Source organism: Myotis davidii, unplaced genomic scaffold (genome assembly GCF_000327345.1).
Source record: "Myotis davidii unplaced genomic scaffold, ASM32734v1 scaffold745, whole genome shotgun sequence".
Taxonomy (NCBI): Eukaryota; Metazoa; Chordata; class Mammalia; order Chiroptera; family Vespertilionidae; genus Myotis; species Myotis davidii.
Window position 1 is genome coordinate 143,346 of NW_006297146.1, and position 10,999 is coordinate 154,344.

The following is a 10,999-nucleotide window of genomic DNA, read 5'->3' on the forward strand; positions in this document are numbered from 1 at the left end:
GGGAGGCACACAGAGGCTTACAAAGGCCGTGGGAGGAGGAAACGTCGGGTCCCTGGCCAGGCTATGCCCTCTCATTCCTTCTGTGGCAGCAGAGGACTCCGCACGGGCCTGGGGATCTGTCCAAGGTGCTGACAGCTTGTACCCAGTCATGTTCTCCAAGCTTCAAAGCATCAGTGCCAACCGCCCAATCACTCTCAAATGAAATTCTGACTGGAAATTGTGGGCGGCCTGCCCCAAAGACCACTAAGCGCCAGACAGAGGCCCTGATGTTGGGGTGGCAGATGGTGGACGCTTCTGCACTCACCTGGATGCGGTCTGGCACACCGGTGCTGTCCATGCGGCTGGCCACGTTCACCGTATTGCCCCAGATGTCGTACTGAGGCTTGCGGGCCCCGATCACCCCAGCCACCACGGGGCCAATATTGAGCCCTGCAGGGGACAGAAGTCAGCACGCTCATCAGGACTCAGACCAGCGCGGGCCCTCACTCCCATTCCTCTCCCCGCGCCCGGCTTCTCCCTTGGACTCTCCGTCTGAAGATACCCAGGGTCCTCCAGCCCCAAGGCCGTGCTTAACCCTTTGCTTCTCTCAAATGCTGTAACTCAAGGTTACGGGAACCTGTTCACACACCCACTGCACCTGTGTCCTCACCACCCAGGCAATGCTCAGCTCCTGCATGGCCATCACCAGCACTGCCCTCTGCAAGGCTTCTAGTGATCTCATGCATCACCTAATCGCCTTTCCCTAATCGTCCCTCTCTCAGTGGCATTAGTAAGTTTTCACCTGCAGTTTAGACCAGTGGTCGGCAAACTGTGGCTTGGCAAACCGCGGCTCGCAAGCCACATGCGGCTCTTTGGCCCCTTCAGTGTGGCTCTTCCACAAAATACCGGCTCTTCCACAAAATACTGACTTCTGCGCATGCGCCATGAAGTTTCAATTGCACTGTACGAGCGCGCCTACACATGGTATTTTGTGGAAGAGCCACACTCAAGGGGCCAAAGAGCCGCATGTGGCTCGAGAGCCGTGGTTTGCCGACCACAGGTTTAGACCAACATACCAGAACTTGCCCATTTCTTTGCCGCCCGAGGTTCCCAGTTGCCTGCCCAGCTACTTGTCTACCTGTTACCCAGTCTCCAGTCCTGGCCCGAGGAAGGAGGGGAGGCAGCTTACAAAAATATAAATCAATGTAGGTGGAAAAGATGGGGTGCAAGGAAAATAAGAATAGCAATTTCATGAAACCGGGGGTGAAGTTAGCACAGAAATGCAGGCTGCACGTCAAGTGAGGCAGACCCCCCCCCACCCCCCTCCCGCTGGCTCTGGTCTGGGCCTTCTAGCAACCAGTGCAAAGTGAGACCCTGGCCAACTTCCCGGGTGCAGGGCCCCCGGGTGCAGGGCCCCCGGCTACCACAGCCGTTTGTTCAGACAAAGCCCAGTCCCCACAAAATGTCTCCAAGGCCATCAATAATCACAATATTGATGGTTAGCAATCGAATATTTTGGTTTCATGTGTGAATTTTGAGGACTGAGATACCAGTATTTATGTTGGTGAATTAGTGTTCGTTTTTTTAAAAAAATCGAAATTGGAATCATTTATGCCTTGAGACGTACCAGGGAGTTGATAATGCATTAGAAGTCTGACAAGTGGAAAGGTCTGCTCTTTCAGACACTACCCTTCACCCCACCACCCTCAAGAAGGGGAGGGCAGCAGGGGGTGTGGGGGGCTGGGTGGGAAAGGTAGAGGAATGAGAAGTGCAGAGGGGTAGTTACAAAATAGTCATGGGGATGCAAAGTACAGCACAGGGGATCTAGTCAATGATATTGTAATCACTGTGTATGGTGCCAGGTGGGTGCTTGAAATATCGGGGGGACCGCTTTGTAAGGCCGATGGTTGCCTAACCACTGTGCTGTACACCTGAAACCAGTACAAAACAATTCTGAGTGTGAACCGTAACTGAAATAAAGGAAGAAGGAAGAAGAGGAGGGCCGCAGCACTCAGCAAAGCAAAACCCCTACTGCGAAACCACGCACACGGGCTGCCGGGATGTCCTTGGTGAGATATATGCTAAGAACAAAACGAGCTGCAGAAACACCTTGAACTTTATGGAGCAGCGCATCCAGAGTGGTTATCTGCCATCAGCCAGCAGCGACAGGAGGTGGGGCCTGCCTGCCTGTGTCCGTGTGCGTGAGTTTTCACTGTGCTGTTCTGTCAGCTCTTCTGCAGAGCCGAGACTTGTCAGAGCGCAAGGTTGGAGTAATAAAACAACAAAATTAAAGGCCGAGAAAATTATATAGGGTTTGGTTCAAAGAGTTTCTGCACAGGGAGAACAGAGTCCTGACTGTGAAACAGACTCAGGGCCTCTGCTCGGCACCCGTCTCTTCAGAGCCAGCTCCACCCTGGGCATCACCCCAACGTCTGCAAGGCCCTCGAAGCCACCCACCACGGGCCGAGGCGGTGGGCAGAGGACCCAGGGACACCTGACAGGCTCGCTGTTTCTCTGGCCGCTGAAGCAGCTTAGAAAAGCTCGCCCAGTCCTGAGGAGCTGGTGCTCACACAGGAACCCCGGGAACCCAGCAATAACCCTGCTGACCACCTGTTTTGTGTTTTAAGATGTTGAAACGATCATTTCATTGTCAGTTTTATATGATTCCTTTCATGTTTAGTTTTTAAAATATTTCACTATGTTCATTTTGTTAACAGTTGGGTAGGACTGTTATGTTCAATGTTTTTGTAAATTTGCAAATCAAATGACTTGCACTATGTTTGTTCATTTTGTATTTAAAATGGATGAGTACTTCATTTCGCTGCTTTTCATTTGTACTGAATGAATCTGGAACACTTTTAAATAAAATGCTGCTATTAAGCCAGCCTGACTTGAAATACATGGGGCTGCCAGGCCCTGGGGCAGCACTCCTTTCGGGCAGGCCCACACTGGGTCCACCCGCCCTTCCCAACGCGGGCGTGAGATGGGCACTCAGAAAGAGGTGTCCTGGGCATGTCACCCGCACAGCAGCATGCAGAGACGGCACCTCTAGGCTCCGGGAGGAGTGTGCTCTGGGTGGTGGGTCCCCCCACTCCCCTTGGGCAGGGACGCACTGTGATGCCAGCCTATGCTTGGGCCTGGGTTACTAATGCAGAATGGGGGGGGGGGAAGGAGCCCCTCTGAGCCCTCAGGCCTCCCAGGCAGCTCACCAATCTTCATCTGGAAGTTGTTGAAGGAGTGCTCGTTGATGTACTTCATTTGGTCCATCAGCTTCATGGCGAAGTCGGCCAGAGCTTTGATGTGCGTCTTGCCCACCTTGTCGTAGGTGGAATCATTAAGGCCGGAGGCAGCCATGTAGGTGCTGCCGATGGTCTTGATCTTTTCCAGCTGCTTAAACCGATCCTCGCTGATGATCTGAAGAAGGCCAAACCGGGTCACCCCAAGTCCGGGGCACTGAGGTCACAGGGAAGTGCGGCAGCGTGGCCCCTTGTGTCTCCCCAGTTCGCACAGAGGGCCTGTCTCTAGCTCCAGCTCAGTGCCAGGACCCGGTGCTCCCTGACAGACAGGCCTCCTCCAGCGCTCGCTGCTGTAGGGGACTGTGCCCATCTCGGCCGACTCCAGTCACCTCACTGCCCAGGAGTCCATGGGCTGTTTCCCACGCTGCTGGCCCCAGCTCCCTCATCCCTCTCTTTCCTGAGCCCAGGATGGCACTGGGATTGTCCCTCACACTCACTGCATGGTGAGCTCCCAGAGTCAAGGCTGCCCCAATGGGCATAGTATCCCCAGTGCCTGGCACGTCCTAGCTCAGGGGTCCTCAAACTATGGCCCGCGGGCCACATGCAAATACAAATATTGTATTTGTTCCTGTTTTGTTTTTTTACTTCAGAATAAGATGTGTGCAGTGTGCATAGGAATTTGTTCATAGTTTTTTTTTTAACCTATAGTCCGGCCCTCCAACAGTCTGAGGGGCAGTGAACTGGCCCCCTGTTTAAAAAGTTTGAGGACCCCTGTCCTAACTCAACAAGGGTGTGATACACAAATAACGAAATGGCTTTGTTTCTGCTGTCGATGTTCAGGGCTTTGCATCTTGTCCTGCCTCCTCCCTCAGCCTGGGAATTGTTCCTTCCTGAGACTCTCAAAGGCTGGGTCCCAGCCTGAGGCCCCGTCCAGCCCTCAGTGGCATGAGAGGAAGGGTGAAGGATGAGAATAATTGTCAAGGCAACTGGGCAGGGCCCCAGTGGGCACCATGGCCAGGGCTCCTGATGTCACTGGTCCTATCTGGTGAGGCGAGAGGGGGCACCACGTCTCCTAACTCCCTCCCCTCCAGGGACCCCAGTGTCCCTCGCCCGCCCCGCACCTCATCGAAGTCGGCAATGATCTCGTTGAGCAGCCGCAGGCACTCGACACCCTCGTTGTTGGCCTCCAGCTCCACGTAGAACTCGGAGAAGTTGGCGATGGAGGCGAACATGACGGCCACGCACTCGCACGACTGGTAGTAGAGCTCATCGTTGCGCCGCTCCCGGGCCAGGAAGTGGGCGGCCACGTCCTTGGGCAGAATGTTGTGCAGCAGCCGCCGGTTGTAGGCCTGCAGCTCCTCCATCTCCTCCTTCTCCTCCGTGGCCTGCAGCAGAGGACCGGCAGAGGGTGGGCCAAGCCATGCATGACTTAGAAAAGAGAGTGTGAGCCCGGCCAGTGTGGCTCAATGGTTGAGCGTCAACCACATCCTGGGGACTCAGTGGCACTCCAGCCCAGCCGGTGGCAGAGTGGAAGTGAAGGCTGGGTGCGGGGACACTGGGAACATGGCTACAGATGGGATCAGAGGCCAAACCCCCAGGCCCTGGCCAGGTGCTTCCGCCATCTGGGGGACTCCACCCAAGGCATGCTGGGCAGCTGCCAACACAGCCAGATGCTTTTAGGGTCGGACTCTGGCCGGCAGGAAGGCTCAGGGATCAGTGCTGTGGGAGGAGGACAAGGGTGGGCTGTCCCCCGAGAACTGAGACCAGTGGTTCTGCCAGGAGGGGGCCTTGCGGATAAGGGCGTTCCTGGTGCAGGGGTTCAGGGAAGCTATGGACCCCAGGCCTCCCCGCTTCCCTGTCAGCACCTACTCGCCCACCCTGACCACAGATCCAACAGCAAAATGGCTGCTGGGCGAGATGGGGGTGAGCCAACAGACTGTCCCCCACCCACCCCCAAAACCTGCATTCAGGTATTTGGCTATTGGTATTGACTTGATGTCCCCCTCCCCAAAGCCCCAGAGCAGGATGGGAGATGGAGGGACATGGAAGCTTCAGGAGCCTGTAGGAGAGCTTCCAGGAAGAGAGGCTGACATGCCCGGAGGGTAGACAATCACGCTGGCACTCACACATCTGTGCACAGGCCTTCTTAATTGTTTTCAAAATGGGAGGAGGGATCCAGCCATTTCCCTTCCAACCTCCTCTCCCCCCTCCCTGCCGTGTGCAGAGCCCTTGTGCCTGAGGAAGCAGGGGTCAGAGGATGGGCGCTACAGGTGGCATGCCCAGCATACACGTCACAGGTGGTGAAGAGGGGAGGGGTGTGGTGGGGCAGAGAGGGGGGCTGAAGGCGTTGGGAGGTTGGCTCCATGGAGCAAAGGAGTAAATCTCTGCTAGACAATGGGCGCTGGGTCTCTCACGTGCAGAGATGGTGTTTTTAAGCTTGGAGGAAGGCAGGCCAGAAAGAAGCCTCAGGTGTTGCACTAGAAATGGTGTACGCTCATGGTTTTAAATATCAACAGAGAGATCCTGGGGCAGTATTCATATGTCTATACGTACTTTTATTTAGATGTTCATATACACTAACATGTATTTCCTAGCTTTGTCCACAGAGGCTAGAACACTGAGCGCACTGAGCCCCCGATCTTGGTTTCTAAGTACCATTCTCCACTACAGAGAACTGGGGCCCTCTGAAGAAATCACTGACTGCTGGGCTGGAGCAGGGAAAGTACGTGATGAGCCCGAGACATCGGCTTGTGCCAGGAAGTCAACAAATGCTCCAAGAATGATGGAGACGTGTCAAAACACAGAAGCCAACTTGAGGACACTCACAGGCCCCGGAGAATTCAAGCATTAAAGTAATGTGAGGAGCAGAGTAAAGCCCACTGAATGGAATAGGAAGCCATGAGTCCGTGCTGATACAGATAAATGAGTGACTAAGTGAGTGGGGAGGAGGCTCTTCTTGAAGCAGGATGCCGGTTCACAATGTGGGAGGAAGGAAGGATGTGTGTCATCACGGCCAGGCGGGCAGGAGGCATGATGGATGCTGAGACTGGTGGGTGGAGGTTTGCTGAGGATCAGAACATTGGTGTACTGTCAGAATCTTTCCACAAAGCACTAACTGAATGCAGAAGAGAAGATGGCATTCTGACAGTGGAGAAATCCGGCAGTTGCCCACTGAGTAGTGATCAAGGTTAACGTCACCAGGGAGGGGGCAGGTCAGCACAGTGGAATCCCCAGTGTGATGCACTGAGAAGGAGCAGCGTCACTTCCATGATTTGCCTCCAAGAAGGTGTGACCTGAGTCTGGACATGGGAGATGTCAACATCTGAGGGTCACAGCACAAGGATCTCTTTAAGACTGGCAAGGACTGAGAGGCCAGGAAAGACTGAGAAGACATGAACGAAATGCAAAGAATCCTGGGTTAGAACTGGGACCACTGCCCTGGCCAATGTGACTCAGTGGTTGGAGCATCATCCAGTGCACCAAAGGCCTGGTCAGGGCCTGTGTGTGGAGGAACTGATTGATGTTTCTCTCTCTTTCTCTCTCTACCTCCCTCCCTCCTTCCCTCCCTCCCTCCTTCCCTCCCTCTTCCTCTTGCCTCAGACTGACCTGTTGGCAAAGTCACAAACAAGTCCCAGCTTAGAGGGCAACCTCTTAGCACAATTAGGCTTGACCTTATGACTCTCCTTAGATCTTATCTGGGAAGCTAATGGGCTGAGGGAGGTGCAACAAGTGCTGCCAAAACAAGTGAAACTCACAAGAACAGTGTAACTATGGTAACCACTACCTTGTTTACCTCTGACTATAAAATAAAGGCTCAGCTTGCCTATGGATCTCTCTCTGTGGCCTCAGCCAGGCACAGGAAGATCCACCCAGAATAAAGAGAGAACCTGGCTATGCTGATCATCTGAACGCTGTCTCCATGTCCTTCATTCTTCGCTGACTCAGTCCATACCTTTGGGAACCCCTGGACCACTGGGGTTGGACCCCGGCACTTCCTCTTTCTATGGATTCAATGATGGATGTATCCTCATTAGGAAAAAAATTAAAAGAACTGGGACCCCTGGCAAAATTCAAATGGGCTTTGTGGGTGGGATGACGGTGCTCCAGTGTTGATTTCCTGACTGGGAGGTCGGGTGGGGTGACGATGGAGTGTCTTTGCTTTTTGAAGGTGGACATCGGAAAATTTGGGGGTGATGGGGCATCATGTCAGAAGGGTGGGGGGTGGGGCAATTAAGAAAATGCAGAAAAAATGGTTAGGGAATCTGTTGAAGGGACTGTGGAGTTCTCTATGCCGTTCTTGTAAGTTTTCTGTAGGTTTTAAATTATTTTTTAAAACTTACTCCCCCCAAAAAGATAAAAAGGGTGGGAGGAGCATAGCTGTGGGGCCGGAGGAGATCAGGGAGAATAAGTGGAATCAATCTGTTGTCTGCTTTTGTCTCTCCTGTGTGGAGGGAAACATTAATGACACGTGTCTCTGGGGCTACAGACGAGCTGAGGGGTGATTGAGAACAGCCTGGTCCCCAAACTTCCCCAGATGCTCAGCACCGCTGCAGGGCTGGGCTGCATTCCAGGGCTGAGGGAATGGGAATTGGGCATGAGGGCGGGCCTCAGACCAGGAGCCCGTGGAGGCCCCCTGCGCCTCTCTGCAGCACAGAAGAGCCACTGCAGCCTTATCCCTGAGGTCCCCCTCCCCATCCAGGGCTTCTGAGGGCCATTCCCATGCAAAACTTGTTCCCCCAACTTCAGGGTGTCCTCACTGGAGACCTCAGTGGAAAACACCAGGTGGGGGGTAGGGCAAAACACCCAGCAGCAGGGCAACCAGATACTCCATCTTCCCTCAGCACCCAGTGAAATTCCAGGGCTCCTGCCCCGGCCAGAAGACTTCAATCTCAATGTTAATGAGGACGGAGGAGGTCTAACCAGTTGCAGATGAGCTGGAGAAGTGGTCAGGACATAGGACCCAGGCCAGGGGAGACAAAGAGACAGAGCTATGCCATGTCCTGCAAGAGCTGGGCTGGAATAACGGGACGGAGGCCACCTGCACACACCAGGCTTGTGCGCTGTGAGTGCGCTTGGGCGCCCTCTCCTGGACCTTTGCAGGCGGTCTGCCAAGTAACCAGAGCCGCTGCCTGCACCTGGAGCGCCCTGTGAGCGGCCCAGCAGCATCCCCTCCCGCAGGTGGGTCCCTCAGGGTGCAGGGCACGAAGCCTGGAGGCAGGACACTGGTGGACTTCAGCCCCACTTGGGCACCCAGCACCCACTGCTGCCCTTTCTGAGACACCTTTCACCAGGGCCAGGGCACAACCACTTGGCCGAGCTTCCTTGGATGGTCTTTGATGCCCTTCCATTCATCCCCCCTGGAGAATCTTCAGGCTCAGTTCTGGTCACATTAAGTCCTCTTCCTTCTGCACCTGGCCAGGCTCCTGCACTAAGACTCCGGGACCCAGGGCTGCGTGCCCCTGCTCTCCTCCTGCCACTCTTCTCACCCACCCTCCTTGCTGCTCCACCACAGATTTGTTCTGTCGACATGACTCTAAATGCTCACAGTATTTGTGACAAGAGCAAATCTCCTGGGCCCACCCAAGCCCAGCACTGGCCAGAGTGGGTTTGGCTGGAATAAGTTCTGGAGTCTTGCCTCCTGGCCCCAGAGAGCGGGGAGCAGACCAGCTGGAACGTGGGGTGCTGGTCTGTTGGGACAAGGCCTGAGCAGGACACCTGGTCAGTGCAGCACCAAGACCCAGCCGAGCCCCGGTGATGGGCTGCTCACTCACAAAGTGCCGTGAGGCCTGGGTGCCTCCCCGACCCCAGTTCTAGCCCCAAGGCCACCCACCTGCAGTTTCCAGAGGAAGTCGAGGCGGGCGGTGGACTCCACCTGCTGGGCGTGCAGGTACAGGGCCAGCACGAAGACTGAGATGATGATGGGCGTCACCACCTTCAGCGCCACCTTGGTCGCGTGCTCAGGGCTGCAGGCAGGAGGGAGAAGCCCTGGCATCTCATGCAGGCTCCGGGGCCCCTCAGGCCTTTCGTCTTCCTCCCACTGTGTGGCCTCCCTTTCTTCACCTCCTGCTCAAATGTGGCCTGAGGTGTGCCTCTGCCAGCCTTCCTGATGGAAGCCCAGCCCAGCCCCCCGCCACCCCCCCACGCCTGCAGCTCAGCGGCCATGGCTCCTCTCCCAGCTCCTGACCCGCCGGGGACCTTCCCCCTGGTCACGTCCGAGGGTGAAGGAGGCCCCTGGGAAAGGCTACGTGTACATCTCAGGTCTCTTAGTGGACAAGACAGGGGCTGTGGGCGCAGTAACAAGGGAGCAAGGCAGGCCACATGGACCGTCTCTGGGCAGCCTTGGGCAAGTTTCTTAACCTCTCTGAACCTTAGTCTCCTAATCTGTAAGGTGGAGTAACAATGCCCACATTTCAAACTTGTGATAAAAATTAAAAACGTTATATACAAATCCTTTGTACCTAACAGTAGGAACTCCAAAAGTGCTAATTACTATCTAATTATATTTCTGTTAACATTAAAAAGAACACTCTTAATAAAAGCAGCTATCCCAAACCCTGCTCCCTGTGCCAGCAAAGAGCTCAAATGTCAAATGCAGCCCGATGCAGGGCCTAACCCCACACCAGGGGGCGGAGGGGGCACTGGTTCCTGTCCTTCTAGGCCTGAGGGTGGACACATGCCCCTGGGGAAGAGCCTGAGGCTGAATGCTTTAAGGTGAAGCCTGTGGAATGGCCTGTAGGACCTGAGGCTCCGGCCCGAGTCTATAGATCCCACCTTGGGGTGGTGGGATCATAAAAAAGGGGGGCATCTACCTAATGAGGCCCCCTTGATACGAGGGAAGAGGGGCCCACCTGCCACAAAGCCCCCTCCCACCTGGGCCCCTCTGCCTTCTCTGCTGGCCCCGCTGCTCTGTGTGAAGGGAGGGAGAGGCCTCTCTGAGAACTTGAGAGAGAGAGAGAGAGAGAGAGAGAGAGAGAGAGGACATCAACTCACCACTGGGAGGTCCCGTTGTTGTTGAAGTCTCTGTGAACAGAAGTGGGGAGGGCAACTCATTGCCTGCTGTATCCCCCACCCTGCTGTGTCCCCACCTTGAACTGCCCCTGACCCTGCTGTATCCCTCCACTCTGCTGTTCCCCCTTGCTGTGTCCACCCACCCTGCTGTGCCCCCAACCCTGCTCTGACCCCCATGTCCAATACTGCTACTCCCACTGCTAGTGCTCCTTCGCCCCCACCCCAGCACCCCTCCTGATCCAGGGAAGCTCTTAGGATGGGAGCAGAAAGCCCAGTACCACCTAGCAGCTGGGCGCCATGACCACACACTACCCAGCCTTTACCTGGGACCCTGGGGACCCATGCGTATCCACCTCTCCCAGCCCAGCCCTTTGCACCATCCAGGATGTTCGCCACTGTCCACATGGGGCTACTGAGCTTAAAGGAGTACTGAGTGCAAGTATGTGGCTACTGCACGTGGCCTTGCTAATACAGCTACTAGGAAATTCTGAATTACATCTGTAGTTTGAATTATTCATCTATTGGACAGTGATGCCCTAGAGCAGTGGTTCTCAACCTTCCTAATGCCGCAACCCTTTAATACAGTTCCTCATGTTGTGGTGACCCCCAACCATAAAATTATTTTCGTTGCTACTTCATAACTGTAATTTTGCTACTGTAAACAATATGTAATTATATATGTGTTTTCTGATGGTCTTAGGCGACCGCTGTGAAAGGGTTGTTCAACCCCCAAAGGGGTCGAGACCCACAGGTTGAGAACCGCTGCTTTAGATATA

At 54.8% G+C, this 10,999-nt stretch overlaps 1 protein-coding gene across 1 annotated transcript in view; it reads right to left on the reverse strand.

Moving 5' to 3' along the window:
* The window catches only part of ADCY5 (adenylate cyclase 5), a gene marked incomplete at its 5' end in the record, with an annotated part of 169,859 nt that overhangs the window by 2,314 nt on the left and 156,546 nt on the right, over positions 1–10,999 (reverse strand). Inside the window, 4 exons of the mRNA XM_006772897.2 lie at positions 305–429; positions 3,189–3,393; positions 4,337–4,600; positions 9,046–9,178. Coding sequence (XP_006772960.1) covers positions 305–429; positions 3,189–3,393; positions 4,337–4,600; positions 9,046–9,178 — 727 coding nt within the window. The remainder of the gene's footprint in view (positions 1–304; positions 430–3,188; positions 3,394–4,336; positions 4,601–9,045; positions 9,179–10,999) is intronic.